The sequence below is a fragment of the Saxophila tyrrhenica genome (genome assembly GCF_035928015.1).
Source record: "Saxophila tyrrhenica strain CCFEE 5935 chromosome Unknown scaffold_3, whole genome shotgun sequence".
NCBI lineage: Eukaryota > Fungi > Ascomycota > Dothideomycetes > Mycosphaerellales > Extremaceae > Saxophila > Saxophila tyrrhenica.
In genome coordinates this window covers 537,606-558,606 of record NW_027041735.1, presented here as the reverse complement: position 1 = coordinate 558,606, position 21,001 = coordinate 537,606, and the positions used below count along the sequence as shown (strand labels likewise).

General features: G+C 55.4%; 12 protein-coding genes across 12 annotated transcripts; 5 read left to right on the top strand and 7 right to left on the bottom strand.

Annotated features, from left to right (window-relative positions):
* Positions 1 to 28: 28 nt before the first annotated feature.
* Positions 29 to 1,025, bottom strand: LTR77_002132 (uncharacterized protein; the record flags this gene model as incomplete). Its single annotated transcript, XM_064799391.1, has 2 exons — positions 29 to 286; positions 336 to 1,025. 2 exons carry the CDS (start codon positions 1,023 to 1,025, stop codon positions 29 to 31), a joined length of 948 nt encoding a protein of 315 aa, XP_064662146.1.
* A 553-nt stretch (positions 1,026 to 1,578) lies between these two features.
* Positions 1,579 to 3,711, top strand: DUN1_2 (serine/threonine protein kinase; the record flags this gene model as incomplete). Its single annotated transcript, XM_064799390.1, has 3 exons — positions 1,579 to 1,602; positions 1,661 to 2,806; positions 2,860 to 3,711. The coding sequence occupies 3 exons, from the start codon at positions 1,579 to 1,581 to the stop codon at positions 3,709 to 3,711; spliced, it is 2,022 nt and encodes a 673-aa protein (XP_064662145.1).
* A 457-nt stretch (positions 3,712 to 4,168) lies between these two features.
* Positions 4,169 to 6,563, top strand: LTR77_002130 (uncharacterized protein; the record flags this gene model as incomplete). The annotated part of the gene is made up of 2 exons (XM_064799389.1): positions 4,169 to 6,430; positions 6,486 to 6,563. The coding sequence occupies 2 exons, from the start codon at positions 4,169 to 4,171 to the stop codon at positions 6,561 to 6,563; spliced, it is 2,340 nt and encodes a 779-aa protein (XP_064662144.1).
* A 76-nt stretch (positions 6,564 to 6,639) lies between these two features.
* On the bottom strand, positions 6,640 to 8,068 carry LTR77_002129 (uncharacterized protein; the record flags this gene model as incomplete). Its single annotated transcript, XM_064799388.1, has 2 exons — positions 6,640 to 6,650; positions 6,700 to 8,068. The coding sequence occupies 2 exons, from the start codon at positions 8,066 to 8,068 to the stop codon at positions 6,640 to 6,642; spliced, it is 1,380 nt and encodes a 459-aa protein (XP_064662143.1).
* Positions 8,069 to 8,331: 263 nt separating this feature from the next.
* MGS1 (DNA-dependent ATPase mgs1) lies at positions 8,332 to 10,291 on the top strand (the record flags this gene model as incomplete). The annotated part of the gene is made up of 2 exons (XM_064799387.1): positions 8,332 to 8,336; positions 8,485 to 10,291. The coding sequence occupies 2 exons, from the start codon at positions 8,332 to 8,334 to the stop codon at positions 10,289 to 10,291; spliced, it is 1,812 nt and encodes a 603-aa protein (XP_064662142.1).
* Positions 10,292 to 10,344: 53 nt separating this feature from the next.
* LTR77_002127 (uncharacterized protein) lies at positions 10,345 to 12,063 on the bottom strand (the record flags this gene model as incomplete). The annotated part of the gene is made up of 2 exons (XM_064799386.1): positions 10,345 to 10,467; positions 10,540 to 12,063. The coding sequence occupies 2 exons, from the start codon at positions 12,061 to 12,063 to the stop codon at positions 10,345 to 10,347; spliced, it is 1,647 nt and encodes a 548-aa protein (XP_064662141.1).
* Positions 12,064 to 12,396: 333 nt separating this feature from the next.
* SDH2 (succinate dehydrogenase complex, subunit B) lies at positions 12,397 to 13,407 on the bottom strand (the record flags this gene model as incomplete). Its single annotated transcript, XM_064799385.1, has 3 exons — positions 12,397 to 12,723; positions 12,776 to 12,927; positions 12,987 to 13,407. 3 exons carry the CDS (start codon positions 13,405 to 13,407, stop codon positions 12,397 to 12,399), a joined length of 900 nt encoding a protein of 299 aa, XP_064662140.1.
* A 308-nt stretch (positions 13,408 to 13,715) lies between these two features.
* ERG11 (Lanosterol 14-alpha-demethylase) lies at positions 13,716 to 15,393 on the bottom strand (the record flags this gene model as incomplete). The annotated part of the gene is made up of 2 exons (XM_064799384.1): positions 13,716 to 14,894; positions 14,950 to 15,393. The coding sequence occupies 2 exons, from the start codon at positions 15,391 to 15,393 to the stop codon at positions 13,716 to 13,718; spliced, it is 1,623 nt and encodes a 540-aa protein (XP_064662139.1).
* Positions 15,394 to 15,950: 557 nt separating this feature from the next.
* Positions 15,951 to 16,514, top strand: LTR77_002124 (uncharacterized protein; the record flags this gene model as incomplete). The annotated part of the gene is made up of 1 exon (XM_064799383.1): positions 15,951 to 16,514. One exon carries the CDS (start codon positions 15,951 to 15,953, stop codon positions 16,512 to 16,514), a length of 564 nt encoding a protein of 187 aa, XP_064662138.1.
* Positions 16,515 to 16,744: 230 nt separating this feature from the next.
* Positions 16,745 to 17,634, bottom strand: LTR77_002123 (uncharacterized protein; the record flags this gene model as incomplete). The annotated part of the gene is made up of 2 exons (XM_064799382.1): positions 16,745 to 17,546; positions 17,612 to 17,634. 2 exons carry the CDS (start codon positions 17,632 to 17,634, stop codon positions 16,745 to 16,747), a joined length of 825 nt encoding a protein of 274 aa, XP_064662137.1.
* Positions 17,635 to 18,320: 686 nt separating this feature from the next.
* On the bottom strand, positions 18,321 to 19,202 carry LTR77_002122 (uncharacterized protein; the record flags this gene model as incomplete). The annotated part of the gene is made up of 2 exons (XM_064799381.1): positions 18,321 to 19,104; positions 19,153 to 19,202. 2 exons carry the CDS (start codon positions 19,200 to 19,202, stop codon positions 18,321 to 18,323), a joined length of 834 nt encoding a protein of 277 aa, XP_064662136.1.
* Positions 19,203 to 19,977: 775 nt separating this feature from the next.
* On the top strand, positions 19,978 to 20,875 carry AQY1_2 (Aquaporin-1; the record flags this gene model as incomplete). Its single annotated transcript, XM_064799380.1, has 2 exons — positions 19,978 to 20,286; positions 20,342 to 20,875. 2 exons carry the CDS (start codon positions 19,978 to 19,980, stop codon positions 20,873 to 20,875), a joined length of 843 nt encoding a protein of 280 aa, XP_064662135.1.
* Between the last annotated feature and the right edge of the window lie 126 nt (positions 20,876 to 21,001).

The window sequence follows — 21,001 nt, the reverse complement described above, 5'->3', positions numbered from 1 at the left end:
CCGAGCAGGATCTGGGGTTGATTCCACATCACCTTGATGAGCTCTGGTTCGACGCCTTCCAAAATCCGTGAGCTTCGAGATCGTTGACCGCTACAGTCTTCCAGCCGACGTTGGGGAAGCGGCTGTCGTTAACTTTCACGCCATCTGCTGCCGGTGCCAGATGGCATATCTCATTGATACCGGCCGCCTTGATGCAGTCGAGCACTTTACCGTAGTTCAGGCCGACTTGATCGATGCCGTGGCTGTCGTCTGAGAGCGTGAAGTGGCCGCCCATTGACAAGAATTCCTACGTCGTGTTAGCAATCGATTGCATTGCGAGTTGAAGCGAATCGTACCTTGCAGATTTCGACCTGCGGATAAGTCTCACTCATCTCCTTCCTCAGACTACTGCTGTTCAGCTCCAATACACCGCCATAACCAGCGACGAATTTGAGGTTTCGCATAATCTTCTCCCAGACCTCCGCCCAGACCCTGAAGCTACCATCCGGCTTATCGCTCTTCAACCGTATGAGGTCGAAATGGCCAACAATAGGAGGTTTGAGCACCTGCAGCATTGCATACTGCGCGTCAAAGAAGTCCGCAAACACTTGCTCATCACTACCACCGGCTACCTTTCTTGCTTCATGGTACATGGGCGTGTCATAGTCAATAGGCCAAGTGTGAACATGGTGCACGCTTCCCACGAACAGGTCCAGGTCGTAATTCGCCAGCAGCCCTTCTATGATACCTAAGCTTGAGTCGCGTATCCACTCGCTTTCGAATCCGATGAATAGCTGGATCTGGTCGGCGTAGGCTTTTCGTAGCCGTGACGCCTCGTGGTAGAAGTCGTCGTAGAGCTGTTCCAGACTTTTAGGCGTGTGAGACTTTTCCTCGTTGGGGTAGAAATCAATCCTGTCGCGGTGGATGTGCTCGGTCATGCAGAAGATGGTCATGCCTTTTTTAATGGCATTTTGGACGACTTCTTCGAGGGTGTTGGTAGCGTGGCCGCAGAACTGGCCGGAGTGGGAATGGTGGGAGAAGGGCATGGTCGGGATGGGATGTGTATGATGTCGATTGAGTAGAAGATGAAATGTGACGGTAGATAGAGTCGTGGAGGAAGGATGGGGAAGAAGCAGCCAAGAAAGTCTACCACGAAGTCGTTTGCTTTGGTGCACCGCGATCAATACCAGTACAATGTTGCTGCCGTATCGCACAGACTGGTGTGCGTCAACATACCAGAATGGATGACTTGTAGTTCAATGTTGGAGAAGAGGATGCAGGGAGTGAAGAAGAGGTGTAACACGAAACCGCGGGAGCGGTGATTGGCCGGCCGGAACAGGCTCCGACGAGTAGCGAGAAGGAAGGAGCGAGGCAGTTGTGAGAGATCAAAGTTCAGAGCGTTGAGCGATTGATGTCAGTGACCGAGGGTTCGCTGGAACGTCAGCATCTGCTCTTCGCTCGACAACGCCATTTGCTTGCCAGCCGTCGTGTCGCCATAGTGTGTGAGATTGTGTAGACACTCGCTTACACCCCCTCTCTTGTAGACTCAGACACAAGCTGCATCGAGCTGTCTTACCCTGAGGCAGAAGGGCCGGCAAGATGGCCTCACTCAAGCGGAACAGAGTACGTCTTCACCCACCACCATGATCCCAAACAAGCGGATAACTGCTGACAATAGCAGGCATCGGCGGGCGACTCGGTCGACTCGAAGAAGCCTCGCAGATCAGCACGCCTATCGCACGTGGAAGACGAGGGCGAGCAGGTCAAGCAGGGCGCTTTACCCTCCCCGGTAACACGACGAGACACCACCGAGGACGAGCAAACCAGAGACATCACCGCCTCCCCGCCGGCCAAGCACGAGGAGGTTCAGCAGCGCGCAACCCCCAGGTCGAGTCCGGCCCCAGCGTCCCAGGCCAACGGTCTGTCGTCACCACCGTCCGACACGCAGCCTTTCTCGCAGTTCATCCCGCCCCCGCCCATCGCGTACGAAGTAGAAGATGAAGAGGCCGAGGGGGTGTGGGGTTATCTGGTACCAGTAGACGGCTTCTCCGACCCTCTCGTCTTCCGTGATCGCGCGGCATGTCCAATACCGCCCAGAAAGCTTGGCGAGGCCAGTGGGCGACAGAAAGTCCCCAAGAAGCACTGGAAGAAGAAGGAGGACGAATATGAAGTCGACAAGAATACGAAAGGCATTCCCGTCGGAGGCTATCTACTCGGACGGCACCCAGAGTGCGACCGCATCATTAACGGTCTCACGGTGAGCAACAGACATGCACTGTTCTTCAACGAGAAGAAAGGCGGCAATAGAATTGCTGTGCTTGAAGATCTCAGCGGGAATGGCACGTATGTCAACGATGCCTACGTCGGTCGCAACAAGCGGAGAGAGCTGTCGGATGGCGACGAGATTTCCATCCTTGACCAGGCGCGCTTCATCTTCCGCTATCCACGCAGCAGAGGGACCGGCCAGTTCCACTCGCACTACGCACTGCAAGGACAGCTTGGTAAAGGCCACTTCGCGACTGTTTACTTGGCTACTGAGAAGAGCACGGGCATACGATTCGCAGTGAAGAAGTTTGAGAAGCGAGGGGGTCCCGGCGAGCGGAGTAAGGTTGACGGCTTGCAGCAGGAGATTGCCGTCTTGAAGGGTGTCAGTCACCCGAACATGCTGTGCTTGAAGGACACGTACGACGAGAACGATGGCGTGTATCTCATACTCGAGCTTGCACCCGAAGGAGAGCTCTTCAACTGGATCGTGATGAAGCAGAAGCTGTCAGAGGTGGAGACCAGGAAGGTTTTCATCCAGCTGTTTCAAGGTGTCAAGTATTTGGTAAGTCAACCTTCGAAACTTCTCATCGAACTGCCACTGATGATCATCTCTAGCACGAGCGCAACATCGTCCACCGAGACATCAAGCCAGAGAATATTCTCTTGACCGACAAGAACCTCAACGTCAAGCTCGCGGATTTTGGTCTGGCGAAGATTATCGGCGAGGAATCGTTCACCACCACCTTGTGTGGCACTCCGTCGTACGTCGCACCTGAGATCCTGCAACAGACGAATCACCGCCGATACACCCGCGCTGTCGATGTTTGGTCGCTTGGTGTCGTTCTCTACATCAGCCTCTGCGGGTTTCCACCATTCTCCGACGAGCTCTACTCACCCACGAACCCATACAACCTCTCCCAGCAGATCAAGATGGGCCGCTTCGACTATCCATCACCCTACTGGGATAGCGTCGGCGATGAGGCGCTCGACCTCATCGATCGCATGCTTACCGTGGATGTGGACAAGCGCATCACGATCGACGAATGCCTGGAGCATCCCTGGACCACACAGCAGTCGATGAGTGTCACCGATAGTACCGATGGACTCACAGGCGCACTGGCCGGGCTTGACTTCAGCAAGCGGAAGCCGCAGCGAGAGCGCACACTTCTGAGTTCGATCAACGATGTGAAGGTCGACCAGGTACTTGACCCTCCGACAGACAACAAGCCGCCTGTTAAGGTGTTCAACAAGAACGCTGGGCCACGCTTTGTCACGAACAACGTTAAGGGTGGAAAGAACGACGCGAATGCGCATGTGGAGAAGACCGTCGAGCCTGAACCGGCGGCCGCGAGGGACCCGGAGGAGTTCATAGAGATGGGTGGGAAGGGGGATCAGGTCCTGTACGAGGGAGGGAACGAAAGCCGGTACCCAGAGCAGACGTTGAAGGCTGGAGCGCCGGAGGAGTGATGCTCTAGTCAAAGCTTGGCAAAGGGGTACTGGCCGAGTGGTCATTTCGAGTGCGAAGAGGATGGTCGTCTGCAATAGCGTTCAGCGCGCCTGTTCTTCGATGGGACGACGGAAAAGCGTGAGGTCCAGTGAGCTTCTACAACGCCAGCAATCGGCAACAGTATATGTATAGTATGTAGACTATGGCAATGACTGCTTCATTGACAGGTCTCCTGACCATCTCTTCATGACCATTGCAGTAACTGGGTAAGTCGTTACAATAAAGCTGATCAGGCGGAGTTGTAGGCTCACCATACGAAGGCCCAGGCGTTCCAACTCCACGACGCCTTGCATGCCGCCACGCTTTCGCGGTATGGCATGTAAACACGAGATTTGCGCGACAATATCCAGCATGAAAAGTGAAAAAATATTACAACACTATTCACTCTCCACTCTACGAAGGCTGTGTATAGACGGAATGGCTTCATGGGGCTCGCTAACACGACCGTACCGGGACAGCTCACCCAACTCGCCACTCTCGCCTCTGTCTCCGAGCACGTTTCCACAATGGCTACGTCCTTCGCGGTCACGGAAAGGCACGGTGGGACATACCAGACTCAAGACTTTCCTGCTGGCAGTAGCCTGCTTGGCGTTGGGATGGGTGGTGACGTCGAAGCTGGGACCGAGCGAGGATGCAGTGGATACGGAGCAGACTTCATACGACACCTCTTCGTCTGGAGTTTTGAGTGATCCTTCTGGCTTTGGCACTCATGGAGTGAAGGGGAAGAGGCCTGGTATCATTGGCAACGAGCTGGAAGAGGAGTTGGCAGAGACAAGCAAGCAGCAACACGGCAAGGAGGGAGAGCCTTCAGTCTCTGGGGCGTTGGCAGAGCTGCGAAACGCGGTCAGCCACAAGATCCAGTCGTGGAACCCGTACTTCGCGAAAGGACCGAAAGTGCACGATCTCTACAACGACACGAGCGAGGCCAATGGCGGCAAGAACAAGACTTCACTCAGCCTAGGCGGCGAGACCGTCAAGGAAGGCGTCAACGACGACGAAAGACTAGGTGCCCGAACGCGAATTGGCAAGATGACCATCCTCTTCTCCGGCAACAGCTTCTGGGAACGCTGCATCCGCACCCACGAGCGGCACGACAAGGTACAAGGCTACCGCCTCCACGTCCTGCGCCAGCAGCTCATGGACGACGTCTGGTCCAAACCAGCCTACATCCTCAGCAACCTGCTCCGCGAGATGTCGAAGCCCGAAAGCGAGCGACTCGACTGGCTCTTCTGGGTCGACGCCGACACCATCATCCTCAACCCCAACGTGCCCATTGAAACCTTCCTGCCTCCACCAGGAACAGAGTTCGATGACGTCTACCTCATGTACTCCAACGACTGGAACGGGCTGAACAACGGCGTCTTTCCCATCCGCGTGAATCAGTGGGCCGTCCGGTTGTTCTCAGGCATCGTCTCGTACCGTCACTTCCGCCCCGACGAACCGCTGCAGTTCCGCGACCAGTCGGCGATGAATTCGCTGATGCAGGAGCCGGAGTTCGCGAAACATATCGTGCAGGCTCCGCAGCGGTGGTTCAACGCTTACCAAGGCGAGCACAACGAGACGTTGCAACCTTTCCAAGTCCGGCGGGGGGATCTGCTTGTGCATTTCGCTGGGGTCGGGGACCGGGAAGCGCGGATGCATTATTGGTTGCAGCGGGCTGAGCAGCATTTGGATGATTGGGAAGTCCCGGTGAAATCGACGAGTTATCCGCAGGAGGCGAGGGATTTCTGGCATGAGCAAAGGAATTTACGGAAGGGTAGAGAGGAGAAGGTGGCGGAGACGAGGAAGAATGCGCTGGAGTTGATTACGCTGACGGAGCAGCGGATGGAGGAGTACATTGATCGGCTGAATGATGAGCAGAAGGAGAGCATTTCCGCTGCGCAAGTGGCGTTGAAGAAGGAGTTCGAAGACGAGAAGTCGTCTTTCGACACCACAAAGCTGCAAGAACTAATGGACAAACTGGTCGAGACATCCGCCCCCTTAACATCCGCAGTCACCAACAGCAACAAAGTCCTCCTCCAATCCGCCCACAAAGCCATCTTCGCCGGCGGAAAAGACCTCCTCGACAACAACTTCGACGAAAACAATAAAGACAGCCCTCACAACCTCGAACTAGCCTCTGTCTCAAACACAGTCGCCAGCCTCAAGGTCCTCGTCATGGCGCCCGAAGACGCGTGGAACCGGCACGACATCACCAAAGCCACCAACGCGGTCACGGAGGCCAGAGCGAAGTTGCAGGAGAAACTCGATGCTGAGGCGGCGGCGAAGCAGGAGGTAGCGGATCGAGCGAAGGCGCTGGCGGATGCGAAGATGGCGGCAGAGGTGGAAGCGGAGGAGTGGAGTGCGAAGCTGGCGGGTGGGAGTTTCACGAAGGCTGCTGTGAAGAAGCCTGGGAAGGGGCATAAGAGCCATAAGGCGCATAGGGTGGGGGAGAAATTGGAGGAGGTTGCTGAAGACGAATCTGTCCCGTCAGAAGCTGCAGGTGTCGACGGTACAGCGGCTAAGGGAGTCGACGGAGCGGTGCCGGAGACTATACAGGACCTACCGGATGATGCGGCGGCCGATGCGGTAGATGATGCTGTGGACGGAGCATATGTAGAGGCGAAATCTGAAGGGCCGCTGCAGCCGTCTGGTGTTGCTGTTGCTGCGGTCACGATAACTGCGCCGGGACCGGTAGAGGTACGTCAGACTAGTCATGGAATCAGTTGGAGTGGTGCTGACGCGTATGCTGCAGTGGGTGACGGCTTTCGTCGACGCGCCGAACGAGACCGAAGCGCCGGCAGCTGAAGTGCCGGATGATTGGACGTATTGAAGAGGTGTTGTGCTTGATTCCTGACAGTGAGACGGAGGGGCAGAAGGTGGGTAGCATTATGTGGCGTTTCGTGACCTCAATAGACACCTTTTGACAATTATTGCAATGTACATAGCTACAAGCCAGGACTACTTACATGTGGGGCAATGCGTATGCGTGTCCTTCGTCGCTGGGTATCTATCTTGCCCATAAGTCGAGTTTAGCGTCACCGCGCCCACCACATTCTGGTTCTCCAGCCGGATCCACGTCTCAAGCTCCAAGTTGTCAAGATCCTTGAGCATATTCTCGTGCACAAGCACCTGCCGTGAGCCTCTTGTCCACGTTCCGTAGCCACCGTATCCAGAATGCTGGCCAAAACAGAGATTCACGCCGTTGCCCGTCATCGAAATACCAGGGAGCTGGGTGTCCCACTTGTAGCACCAACTATCTCCATGGTCGTGACCGCTGAACAGAGCCATCATGCCCGGCGTCGACGCAATGGCTTCCATGAACGGCACGTCTTGGCCTCCGTAGCTGCATGGTCCATCATTTGCGCCATCGGGACACCAGCCTTGTGCTTGCTGGGCAAGAGGATAGTCGTGGTTGATGCCTGGCTGGTAGTGCTTTCGAACTCCGACTTCAGTTTGCAGTGCTCGAGATGCATTCATTGGGATGTGCACGAAACCGACGCTGGGAATGGGTCCACGGTGGTCGGTGGTCAGCTGCTCGTTCGTTGTACTGAACCAGTCCACGACGCTCTGATCGACCCAGTCGGGTTGTCCGATGGGATCACCTGCTGCGTCCTGTTCCTGGTAGTAGAACCCGCCGCGCGAGTCGAAGAACCATAATATCAATGCTGGCTTGTGCTTATTCTTGTGCGAGTACACAGGCAAGTAGTAGTTAGTGACCCCAGCGTCTCGTCCAAAGACCATTTGCGTGGTGCGTGCGTTCAAGTACAATCGTTCGTGCGCCAGTATATTCTCCCGCGAGAGATTATATTGCGAATCATGGTTGCCGTATGTTGATGCCCAGGATAGATCTCGTTGAACGAGTGGCGCCACAATCTGGTTGAGGTAATCTGTGCTGTTCTCCAAGAACGTGTTTTCGCCAGTGATGAGGTCGCCATTGAGAACGACCAGCTGCTGCGATTCCGCGTCGAGCACCTGATTGATGACATACGTCGACCAGATGTCCTGCTGAGGTCCCCATTGCTCCCACGCATTTTCGCCGAAGTGTAAATCTCCGAAGATGCTGATCTGGAATGTCCCGTCTTTCGCAAACCTCAGAGGCTTGCCGATGCTGTTGCCTCCTTTTCGGCTACCGATCGGTATCGCAAGGCCAGGAGACAGGGTGAAGAAAGCAATAGCAAGAAGACCAGTGAACAGCATCATTGCCAGCCATTTGGGATGGAAGATCGAACGGACAGGAGCGTCTTCATCTTTACTATATACTTGCGCTCCACATTCCACTTTCCTGCCATCGTCGTCAACCGGCTGCCAGCGCCAGGTGGACGGTAGTGGAGCCATCTTGGTTCGTTCAATGTGGTGCGATGCTTTCTTGGGTGGGTATAACGGACTATGCTCAGTGGTAGGAGTCGCCATTCGTTGGGTCTGTAGTCCAGCAGTCCATGAGAACGTGCTATAAGCTTATGGTTACTTGCATGCTCTCATGTTGACTGCTCCCGACGATTCGTACCGCCGGCGACCATGATCTATCTATGCGTTCGCATTTGGTATCATGCCCGAACCGTGGTGTCGTTGAATAGTAGAAATGGAAGATCTAACAAGCCATGGAGTGAGGTCACTGTCGCTGCCGTATCGGGTTTAGACCGTTTGGCTCGCGTCTCCCACCACCGCGTAGAGTGGCCGAGCAGAGACCACTCACTGGAACACCCTCAGAGCAGATAGCAAGACCCAATGGTGTCGTGTCCGATATGCTATAGCTCCGTCAAAGAAGCAGACATCAACCGCCATCTGGACTCAGGATGTCTGTCATTCCTCGACCAGCCGGGAGCGCCGTCGAGCACGCAAATCAACGGGACACAGGCGAAGACCTCCAAGGCTGCGAGCTTCTTCACGCCGGCAACGAAGAGGAATGTCAGCTTCAAGGACGATGACAGTAGCTCGCCGGCCAGCGGAAGCTTTGGACGAGCATTCGCATCAACCCAACCGCAGACACCAAGCGCGAAGCCGCCGTCCTCAACAGCTCCGGCACCAGTGTTCGGCGTAAAGAGGTCAGCCCCGGAGGATGTCCAAGACGAGCAAGAAGCATCTGGAGGCGATATAAAACAGGAGCAGGAACAGCCTAAACAAGCACCCCCATCCAAGAAACACAAGCCCAACGCCCACGCCCCTCTCGCAGAGCGCATGCGCCCCAAAACCCTCGACGAAGTCGCAGGCCAAGAGCTCGTTGGCCCCAACGGCGTGCTCCGCAACCTCATCACGACCGACCGCGTACCTTCAATGATCCTATGGGGCGGTCCTGGCACAGGCAAGACGACAATAGCCCGGCTCATCGCCCAGACGGCAGGGACGCGGTTCGTGGAGATCAACAGCACCAGCAGCGGCGTGGCGGAGTGCAAGAAGCTGTTTACAGAAGCGAAGAATGAGTTGGGACTGACCGGACGCAAGACGATTATTTTCTGCGACGAGATCCATCGGTTCAGTAAATCGCAGCAGGATGTCTTCTTGGGTCCGGTCGAGGCAGGGCAGGTGACGTTGATTGGTGCTACGACAGAAAATCCGAGTTTTAAGGTGGTGAATGCGTTGTTGTCTAGATGCAGGACGTTTACGCTGTCGAAGCTGGGGGATGAGGATGTGTTTGGGATTTTGAAGCGTGCTTTGGCGCGTGAGGTGCCGGATGCGTTGCCTACGCCGTCTGCCAGCCCTGCGTCCGAGGAGAAGGAGACGACAGATGCTGGTGAGGAAGGGGCTGAGCAGCAGAGTGGACATCATTTGCTCACAACAGATGATTACGCTTTACTCCGATATCTATCTTCCTTCGCAGATGGCGACGCCAGAACGGCTCTCAACCTTCTCGAACTAGCGCTCGACTTGTGCCAACGTCCGGGATCGACCTCCGAAGACATCAAACAATCTCTCACTCAGACGTTGGTCTACGACAGAGCTGGCGACCAACATTATGACACCATCAGCGCCTTCCACAAGAGTGTTCGCGGCTCGAACGCCGACGCTGCGCTGTATTACCTTGCACGCATGCTGCAGAGCGGAGAGGACCCGCTGTACGTGGCCAGGCGCATGGTCGTAATCGCGAGCGAGGACGTCGGTCTGGCGGACAACAGCCTGTTGTCGCTCGCCACTGCGACCTACACTGCAGCAGAGAAGATCGGCATGCCAGAGTGCCGTATCAATCTCGCTCACTGCACGGTTGCGCTTTGCCAGGCGCCGAAGTCCACGCGCTCATACCGCGGCCTCAAAGCTGCGTACACTGCTCTCAGCGAGCCTGGTGTCGCTGGGTTGCCTATCCCGATTCATCTGCGGAACGCGCCGACGCGGTTGATGAAGGAGATGGGATATGGCAAAGAGTACAAGTACAACCCCGACTTCCTCGACGGCAGGGTTGTGCAAGAGTATCTGCCAGAGAAGCTGGAAGGACGTGTCTTCCTCGGCTCGAAAGACCTTGGTGACAACGTTGACCCGGAGATTGTTGAGCTCGATGAACAGATCCGGGTTGCGGAGCAGTACGATCCTGTCAAGGAGGACGAATTGCTGGGTCCGGACGGCGACTGAGAGGCCAAGGAGTCGGCGACGATCAAACTGATTTATCGCATGGATCCAGACGGCTATCCAGGCTCTGGCGACACGCGCTGTGTGCGCGACTCCTTGCTCACGTTTGGCGGGGCCAGCCCTCTAACGAACACCGAGTTGCGCACCGCGCCAATCCACTTCAGCCACTCCCAGTGCCCCTGTGTCGTAAAGTACATTGCCGCACATCTCATCGGCAGAAAGATGCCGATACTGCCCGTGCTACTACTGACCGGCTCCACGAAGAACGGTATGCACCGGCACAGATTCAAGATATAACCAAGCAGCTCATCTTCTTGCACGACCGCTTGGCCGGACGGGTACCAGTCGATATCGAGTCGATGCCGTTGCTTCTGCAGCGACTGCGTGTTCGTACGGAGATAGTGCATCACCATCCAATACAGCGAATGCAGGTAGGCGACCAAGAAATCCGGAAACACGTACGCTTCGGCGAAGGTGCGGTCAGGACAGAGAGTGCAGAACCAGGGGAACTCTTCGATAGGACGGAGGCTGTAGTAAGGTGTAGGCGAGTCCGATGTCAAAGTCCCAAGAGCTTGCCATGCGGCGAACCAGTCACGCATTGCGTCTTCCAAATCTGCTGAATCTGCTAAGATGGCGTCTAATGTCTCCAAAGCGTCCTGTGAGTCGAGATCTAAAGCGTCGTGTCTCTCGAGTAGACCGGGTATCTGGATTGCAAGATCGTAAAAATTCGTGCTGGCGTCTTGGACGGCTTTGGGCACGCGGAAGGCTACTTCGCGCCACTCGGGTGTGGCCATGAAGGGTGCTTTGCGGGCGATGAGTGCGTGGATGAGTGAGCCGTGCCGCATGTTCGAATAGAGTAGGAGTGCCAGATCAGACTGCATTGAGTTTGGGCCTCGTAGCGCGACCAGTTGGTTGGAGCCTTGAACGTGCTTCCCCCAGCCCTCGCCCATCTTCGAGATCTCCTCGAACAGTTCGCACGTCGCCAGGACCGTGACCGCTGCAAGAACGTCGTCATCGTACAGGAACTGCCCCTTCGCTATCGAGCGAGCAAGGCTGCTGAGCGCACTGCCGTACTGTCTGACCGCCTGCTTCAACAGCGCTTGGTCTTTATACAGAGACCCAATCTGCACCAGACACAGCGAATCCAGGCTCTGCTGCAGCGCAGGCTGCGTCGACCGCTTCTCGGCGATCGTCTGGAAGAACGAGAAGTGCCCGTTCTGCGCACTTCCCGCGATCTGTGGGAGGTAGAGGTCGATGAAGGCGCTGTATAATGATGCGCGCTCGAGGTCGGGACTGTATAGTTGCAGTGGCGCGTTGATGTGTAGTGACGAGATGGCTTTGCTGCGGGTTTTGGCTGCCTTGCTGCTGGCGAGCACGACGGCTTGCTGCTCCGACGAGAGGCCATCGAGGCCTAGTACTGCCGATGCGCCTGGGGATGCAGGAGTCCTGGCATCCACCGCGCTCCAAGATCCAGCTTCCGTAGTAGAGAGGTCGTCATTAATGATAATCAGGGTATCAGACGGAGACGCCAACCCGTTCGTCCTCACAACATGGTCCGTAGCTGTGCGAATCGCCTGCTTGACGCGATACTGCTCATCTGCCTTTTGTTTGGTCACAGTCGTCTGGTCCTTGAACTCAATGCCGCCTGGCTTGTCGACCCGGTAGCCAGGACACGGGACGCCGTGCGTTTCGCACCGCTTGCAGCCCGGTCGTTCCTCATCGCAACGGATCTTGCGCTTGCGACATGTGAAACAGCCTGGCGAGCGCGTGGGCATGACTAAATCTGGGTGGCGTTGGGTGTAAGGTTGGAAGTCTACGAGATGCGGTCGGAGCTATCGCTGGAAGCGGCAGGGTGTGCGAGGTGTTGAGATGGAGGGGCTGAAAGCACCATCAGGTAACTTGGTACATACAATGAATCACCAACCCTTTCCTTTCTAGAGTTTAGGCACAACGAACGAAGCACATGAGACGAAGCATGGTGAAAAGAATGCTATTCATCAACATTCAACATACAGCAACATATGCACAAGCTAAACCATAGCTAACCCCTACCATGCTCGAACTCCAAACCATTCCTATCCTTCCAAAACAATCACTTTCGTCCTCTCTCAACCGGCAAAAGCCAGACTCTTCTTGATCTCCGCAATCGCCAGCGCCGGGTTCAGACCCTTTGGACACGTTCGCGAGCAGTTCAGGATCGTGTGGCATCGGTACAAGCTCATGCTGTTGTTCAGCGCGTCCTTGCGCTGCGCGGTCCTCTCGTCTCTCGAATCGGCGATCCATCGGTATGACTGGAGCAAGACGGCGGGTCCGAGGTACTCCTCCGAGTTCCACCAGTACGATGGGCAGGATGTGCTGCAGCACGCGCAGAGGATGCATTCGTAGAGGCCGTCGAGCTTGGCGCGGTCGGTGCGGGATTGGCGGTTCTCGCGGCCCTGAGAATCTGTCAGTACGTGGTGTTGGGTTTGCAGATACGGTAGAACTCACATCTGGAGGTGGCGTGTCGCGCTGTAGATAAGGCTTGATGGACTTGTACTGCTTGTAGAATTGCGTGAGGTCCGGCACCAAGTCCTTGACGACATAGGTGTGTGGCAACGGGTAGATGCGTGACTCTTTGGCGGTCTCTGTCGGGATGCGGCCTATGAACACCCATGTTAGCGCGTGCTTCTTCCTCTTGATATTCCTTGAGGCTACTCACACAAACAAGCCAGCGTATTCACCCCATCAATGTTCATAGCGCAGCTTCCACAGATCCCCTCTCGACAACTCCGCCTGAACGTCAAGGTCGGATCCACCTCATTCTTGATCCTAATCAACGCATCCAGCATCATCGGCCCCGTCTTGTTCAGATCCAGCGAATAGCTCTGCATCTTCGGCTTCGACGTGGGCTCATCGGGGTTCCAGCGGTAGATGTGGAAGGTCTTCATCTTCGCCTGCTGCGAAGGGCTCGGGTCGGGGATGTTGCTGGTCTTGGACGCGGGCTCTGGTGGGCGCGAGGCTGAGGTCAATTCGCTCACGGTGCTGAGGGGTTCGCCTTTGGTGTGCTCGATGGTGGTGGCCATGCCGCGGCGGAAGACCATGGGGGCGGCGAGGCGCCGCGTCGCGAGTCGTAGTGCCATGATGGGTGTTGTGAATGTGAGGGGAGAGTTGAGGTTGTGGCAATGGTAGAAGAAACAGTTGAAGTGTTGGAGTCTGGCCGCGGCAGAGCAATCGATGATGATTAAAGACGAAGCTTGATTGATGGGAATGAGCGGCCCGCTTTATTTCCAGTAGCGGCATCGGAGTCGTGCCTTCCGAGGTTCTCGAATATCACGCAACAGAGGACTTGTCTTACGCTTGATGTCTAATCTTCTGTTGTGGTAAATCTAGACTAAGCGCTCCATCTATAACATCGCTTGTAAAACAATCATTGCCTCTCCAAAGACGGTCACGACTTCTCCCGCCTCTCCCACCTCACAACCGCCGGGCTCAGCGGCCTCGAGAACAAGCTCGAATAATCCGTGCCCACCAATTCGCCCTCCTTACCCTTCACATTGAAGAACTTCATGTCCCGAATCAGAATCGCCAGGATTGTCTGCAGCTGCACATAAGCGAATTGCTCGCCAATGCACCGATGTCGTCCAGCACCGAAAGGCAGATATGGCGATGCGGCGCCCTTCGATACGAGTCCGTAGCCGTAGTCCTCGGTCTCCTCCGCCACCCCTTCCTTGAGATGCGCGGGCGAGAGGTGGGTGTACTTCTCGGATGGTGATTCGTCCCAGCGGTGTGGCTCCCAAAGCATGGGTTCCGGGAAGTAGTCTGGTGTGCGCGAGGTGACGCCTGGTGCGGCGAGGAGAGTGTGAGTGGTCGGAATGACATAAGGTGTGCCCTCGACTGCTAAAGGCTGCTTGACGCGGCGCATGACCGAGTGAATCGGTGCATGCAGGCGCAGAGTCTCTTTGACCACCTGAGCGTGAAGAGGTAGGCGAGAGAGGTCGTCGTAGGCGAGGTTCTTGATGGAGCCGTCTTCGTTAACGCCAAGGATGTCTTTCTGCTCCTGCAACAGCTCATCCTGAACCTCGGGTCTGGTGGCCAGCCGCAAGAAAATCCAAGTAATCGTTGAAGAGGAGCTGTGCTGTCCGGCCATGAGAAGCGCAATCATCATGTGCGCAATCTCGTGGTCGGGTATGGGCTTGCCGTCTTTATACGTGCAGTTCATGAGGTTCCAGATCATGTCCTCTTCCCTCTCCTCGGCCTTCTCTTCTCTTCGCTGCTTGACGATGGACATGTACGTCTCAGCCATCTTCTTTTGAGCGTAGTCGCGCTTTCTGTTGTGGGGTAGCGGCGCCCAAGGCAACATGAAGTTAATGGGTGAGAAGCCCATGTCAAGATAATGGTAGAGATCTGCGAAGGTCGAGTCGAATCGTTCTCGGACCTCCTTGCCCTGCAGCGAGCGGGATGCGGTGTAGATGGTGAGCTCAGCCATGACAGGGGGCAGGTTCACGGTGCCAGAGCTCGAGGCGAACTTCTTGTTCGAGTTATCCTTGGAGAAGAAGCTCTTGACTTCGTTGTTGATGAGGCCCACGTACGATCGGAAGGCGGAAGTTGTGAGGCCAAATTTGACAAACTGCCACTTCTGTTAGCTGGCTTCTTCAGTGTGTGCTATATGTATCGCCACATACCTTCTTCTGCTCCATCAACTTCGCATTCGGGCAGTCGTACACCACATCCTTGCCAAACACCGGCGTTGTGAGCGGTGTGTACACCTCCTCCGCGTTCACGTCCCGCAGCTTCCCGTTCAAAATGAAGTCACTCCCCTTTGTCCCTAAGCACACCGTCGTCTTCTTGCCCAGCAGGATGAATGTGAAGACATCTCCGTACTTCTCGCGACAGGCGAAGAAGAAGTTGTACGGGTCAATGCCATAGGTAATCGTACTGCCAATGAGAGGGACCCAATGGAAGACAATCGGTGGCTCATTCGGGTTCTTGACCAAGACTTGTCTGAGCACATTGATGAAGATGGAGGCGGCGATGAAGGTCGCAAGGCCCAATCCAACGATCTGGAACGTGCTGGCGGTGGAGAGGTAGGCGGACAGAGGGCTGGAGATCTCGTTGAGGACGCCCATTCTGGCTGGTTTCTGTGTTGTTATTGGCGCATGTGCGAGCTGACTGATTCAGTGGGTGTTGCCAGATGCTGAGGTGTACTTCTTATGGTCGTGGATGTCGAAGGAAGTGGTTCGAGTGGCCAATGGACATGATGCGACTTCGTTTCTTCGCGGTCAACAATCGTTCGATAATTTTCATGCAGGTACGCCGATCGTCCAAACCCTATTCTTCCTCTTGTGGCGTCGAGGGCTCGTGCCGGTGGCGCCTGGAGGACATTGTGTGGTGCGAACACCAGCTCACGTTCTCCATTCAAAATCGCAAGACTCACTTCGCCATTGGTGTTGTTACCATCGAGTCAATCACATCTCAAACGCTTTCACATGAAAGCCTAACTAGGTAAGTCACGAGGAGCTTGAGAAAGTCCAGCCGAAAGCAATTGCCGAGGAAATATGAGCTCCTCCATCGCCTCCAACATCCTTCGCCCCATCATCTTCTTACGGCATTGGCCTTTCGTACGTCCTCGACTGCCAAGACGAGACTTGCCCCCTCCAGAACACATCTTACGACTTGATCAACCATGAGGATCCCATACGCCCCTACCGAGCCCGCCGACCCAACACCAGAAAACACCGAGATATATGAGCGTATCAGACAACGCCGCGACCCTCGACCACTGATCCCATTGGACTTGGCTCTTCTACATAACCCCAACATCGCGGATGGCTTCAATACGCTCCTCGGCTCCATCCGGACGAAATCCTCCCTCCACCAGGCCCCGATGGAGATTGCGGTGTGCTACGTTGCGGTGCTGAACGGGGCAGTCTACGAATGGACCGCTCATGCCCCTCTCGCGCTCAAGGCTGGTGTGAAGCGGGACGCGCTGGAGGCGGTGTTGAAGGGGGATGTGCAGAACTCTTCTGTGCTTAGCGAGGAGGAGATCGATGTCCTGGAGTTTACACGGCAGAGTACCAAGGAGATTAAAGTCGGCGATGAGCTGATGGCTAAGCTGAAGTCGAGGTATACGGACCAGCAGGTCATGGAGCTCACGATTACTGTTGGGGCGTATAACATGGTTTCGAGGTTCTTGGTGGCGTTGGACGTTACGGAGAGCAATGCAAAGGGGATGAGGATGCCTGAGTGACGCTGGTACGCTAGAGATATGCACAGAAGAATACAAAGGCCACGCCAAACTCCTAGCCATGTGTGGCGACGATCTGATAGTGCAGCAAGCACAGTACTGAAGCCTTCCGATCCAGCTTCTTCACCGCCTTCGCCAACCCTTCCCTGGCCAACTTCTTCGAACCCTTCTCTTCGCGATATTCGTCCGCTCCCCCATGCTCACACACTGCTCATTTGCGCCCCACTCCTTCATCAGCGTGGTGCGACAGCGTGTTGTTGTTTCTTCGAAGGCGCCGTCTGCTGCATCCAGTACACTTCACTGCCAGCAACGCTCAAGCTGATTGTTGCGCAAGAAACGGCGTCCACTCTCGTCGCTTGACGGGTGCAACGATGTTCCAGCGTTCCGGTCTCCGTCCACACCTGATCGCACTCACGGCAAGATGTGATCTTGTGTATCCTCCGTTTGGCGCGGCGATCCACAGCTCTACCGAGACAGTCGATAGCTGGGTTGCCATCCTCAACTATCCACAGAAGAAACTCCTTCAGCCGGACCAATCCAGACATGTTCTTCTCAATCATGGCATTGCTTCGATTGACAAAGGCAGTGTCGAAATCTTTGTGCTGCGCAAGGAACTTCACGAGGTCGAACACATATTCCACATCGTGTTTAGCTCGGCTCGAGGGACGATCCAGATCAATCTTCTCAAGTGAGTCGTCAAGTGCCCTCAACGCATCTCTTTGTAGCCCTGAAATCTCGAACTTGTGCGCAACGGTGTACACACTAAGGTGGAACTCCGGTTTGCGCCTCGCCTCGTTCTTACCGACGATATCGCCGTACGGGAAGCTGTAGGCGTGTTTGAGCATGGCCAGAACAGCTTCGGGGTCATCGTCGTCGAGCTCGATGACTTCTTGCTTGGCCTCCCTGAAGCCGCTATCGCTCGCAACGAGCTTTCCCAGCGGCCTAGAAGCTGCCGTGAGGATGGCCCGTGAACATGGGACGCTGCGTTCGCCACATTGGAAGACGACATCGGAGACGGCAGCCACGCCAAAGATGCTAGGAGAAGTCAATGTCAAGGTACCGTAGAAGACGCATGGGGGGAAATTGGAGGATAAGCTCACCTTTGAGCATTGATCGTTGCCATGACCCCAAGAACAGATTTCTCAGCTGGATGTAAGTTGGTGCCCTGTCGAAACAATTGCGCATGGAGCGGCCGAAGAGAAGACAAAGGAAGAGGAAAGAAGACAAAAGGAAACGACTGCGAACGATTGATAGATCGCAACCTTCACACGCACGGTCTTCAAGAAACGACATGGATGGCCGCAAGGCCGGTAGCACAGCATGAGATGGCTGCAGTGCATGTAACCATTGAGGCAGCCGGAGTGGAGGTCCCGTCGCAACATTTTTTGATAAGCAAAAGATGATTACTGGTGATCATGAATGAATGAGGTGCTCCGGTGCACGCACAGAGTGCGCACAGAGTGCAAGTCGCTGTATAGCATGGTGGAATCAGAGCGAGAAGTCGGCAGTAAAGCTGTGCATTATACATCTGCTGAACGTATCGTAAAGCCATAAAGTCGTGCAACGTAGCGTACAGAGACGCGCAGGGGCGTTAGATGCCCACTGTCCGTGTCATCGTAAGTGCAGGAAAGCTACCGTCTTGCTGCTCCCACATGTCATGCGTAGCAACGTACGACCCACTCGTGAGCCATCAAACTCTTCCTTCTCGACACTCCAGCCATTGCTATAGCTCTCGCGAATGTTGGATCGCAAGGCCTGGAGTACCGTGTCCTTCGATCTCTATGCATGCACACTGCCCTCTCGCCATCTTCACGTGCCAGATGCTATTTGCTCCACGTTATGAAGTTGACCTACCTGACAGGTGAATCGTATTGTCGCACAAGACTTCGCGTTCGACTGGATACCGGGCTGTGAAGTGCACACGTGCTTGGTGGATCCGCAATCCTCCCATGCCGTCTCGCAATCTCTGCAGGACTTGATCGTGTGTTCAGTCACGCTTCTCCCCTGGTCGACAGCTTTGTGAAGGCAATCCACGGCCCAACTGCCGTCCTGCGTCAGCCAGAGCAAGAAGCCATCCAACTTCAGCAGCATGGCAAGGTGCCGCTGGACCAATTCTTTGCTCCGGTCGACGAAGTATTGTTCGTAGTGGTGGTACGTCGTGAGCAGCTTCACAAGCTCAAAGATCCTGTGAGCACGCTTGTCGTCCTGGTGTGGCTGACGATGGCGTCTCGCCGTAAAGTGCTTCAAGGACTCGTCCAACGCCCTGCGTGCGACCTCTTGCAATTCCTGCATCTTGTATTCGCTCGCAGCAGTGTAGACCTTCAAGTGAAACTCGGTCCTGGATTTCTCCTTGCTGAGGGTCACGATGTCGTCGTAGTCAAACCCGTAGGCAAACCGTAATACAGCCTCAATTGCGTCCGGATCGCTATCTTCGAGAAACAGAACGTCGAGCCAGCCTTTGAATCGTGCATTCTTCTGCTCCACAACCTCCGCCAGGTGCTCGGATGCATCGACGAGTACTATTCTATGCAGTCTGCGAGTATAGCTGCCATACTTCACGGAGATATCGCTGTACCCCGGCGCGTCGAATGAGCTGTTTTGGTCAGTGTGAAGATCGTGGGTTCTGAGGAAGTCGGCTCACTGCTGGTGACTGATGGCCGGTCGCTTGCTTGGCACGACAGGAGGCGCCATACTGAGACGGTGCAGGCGATCAGTCTTCTGTCTGAGCTTCACTGGAGAAAGAACGTGTCTGAGAACGCGTTGCGGATCAATGGTATCTCCAGAGCCGACTAGCGTGTTTTCTCTCGCTTGAGAGACCGCCAAACGAACGACGACGGCATCCGCCTCGATCTTATGAATGCGATGCCACTCGAATCTTCTCGGTCAACAGAGCGGCACAACGCATGTCAGGACGACTGGTGGATGGAAAACAGCCGTTGGAGACTGACAACTGCTTCTTTCGAATACCTTACCGAGCCCGAGGACTCCAAGGGCCGTATTCACACGCGGCTTTGGCCTTCTTCTTCACGACACGGCTTTCACTGGGATATCAGACACTTCCTGTCAATCACTCTGGCGGTGCGATGTCTCCGACAGCTTGAAGGGCATCAAACTCGAGTTTGGCGTTAACGAAAGCCGCTTACGCTGAAGCTCTGCCGTCTAGCTCGCCGCACGACTCAGCTCCCACCCTTTGACCTTTGCTTCTTTGACCGCTGCCGTCCGTGTGATTACGACCCCGCCGCATCTCCAGAGTACGATTGGTGTTCCTGAATGCTGAAGAGGATAAGTATGGCAGCTGACGCCATTGGTGCTGTGGATCTACTCAACATGGTACGAGTACAAGAGCTCAAGATCCCCGTGGCGATCGGATCTGGTACTCTACCTCTATTCCTACTGCTCATCTCCTATACATATCGATCTCTCGTCTTCTCCTCCTATCTCCATCCTCCCGTATCTTCCAGCAAGTATGAATCAACAAGACCAATCCTCGACCCCCTTCAACCCCCAATCCAGCTCCTCCCACCCGCAGCATCGCCTCCCCTTTGCCGACCGCCTCAACAACACCGCCAGAAACCACTTCGTAGCCTGCTGCGGCGAGTTCATTGGCACTTTCTTCTTCCTCTTCTTCGCTCTATCCGGCACACAAGTGGCGAACACGACCAAGGATGCCAACGAGCTTAACCAATTGCTGTACATCAGCTTAGCGTTCGGCTTCAGTCTAGCTGTCAATGCGTGGGTGTGGTTCAGGGTCAGTGGGGGGCTGTTTAATCCGGCTGTGGGTCTCACCAGCCGACTTCGCTACTGCTGAGCCGCACTGATGAGACGTATAGATCACGCTAGGGATGTACCTCTCCGGCGCTGTCCCTCTAGTCCGCAGCATCCTCATCGCCATCTCCCAGATCCTAGGAGGCATCGTGGCCTCTCTGGTCGTCCACGCCATCTTTCCAGGACCACTGGCCGTCACCACCGCCCTCAGCGATTCGACCTCCCTCGGACAAGGCTTCCTCATCGAAATGTTCCTGACCTTCCAACTCCTCACCACAATCCAGATGCTGGCGGGGGAGAAGCACGCGGCCACCTTCATGGCGCCGATCGGCATCGGGCTGAGCTTGTTCATCGCTGAGCTTTCTGGGGTCAGGTTCACCGGCGGCAGCTTGAACCCGGCAAGGAGCTTCGGCCCAGCGTTGGTGCTGATGAGCTTCCCGAAGGAGCACTGGATCTACTGGGCTGGACCAGCGTCGGGCGCGGTGCTCGCGGCAGGCCTGTATAAGTTCTTGAAGATCTTGGACTATGAGAGGGCGAACCCTGGACAAGATGCAAGTGGACGTGATGGTGAGGACGGAAGGATCAGGTTGCTTGGATGAAGGAAGATCGAAGTGATGAAGGCATTGGGAGGATTCTCGATCTGCTCATTTTCAGCTTTGCATGTGAGGTTCTTGGCTACATTGCATTGCATGTCGGTTTTGATCATGACTTGTATCCTCGCGTGC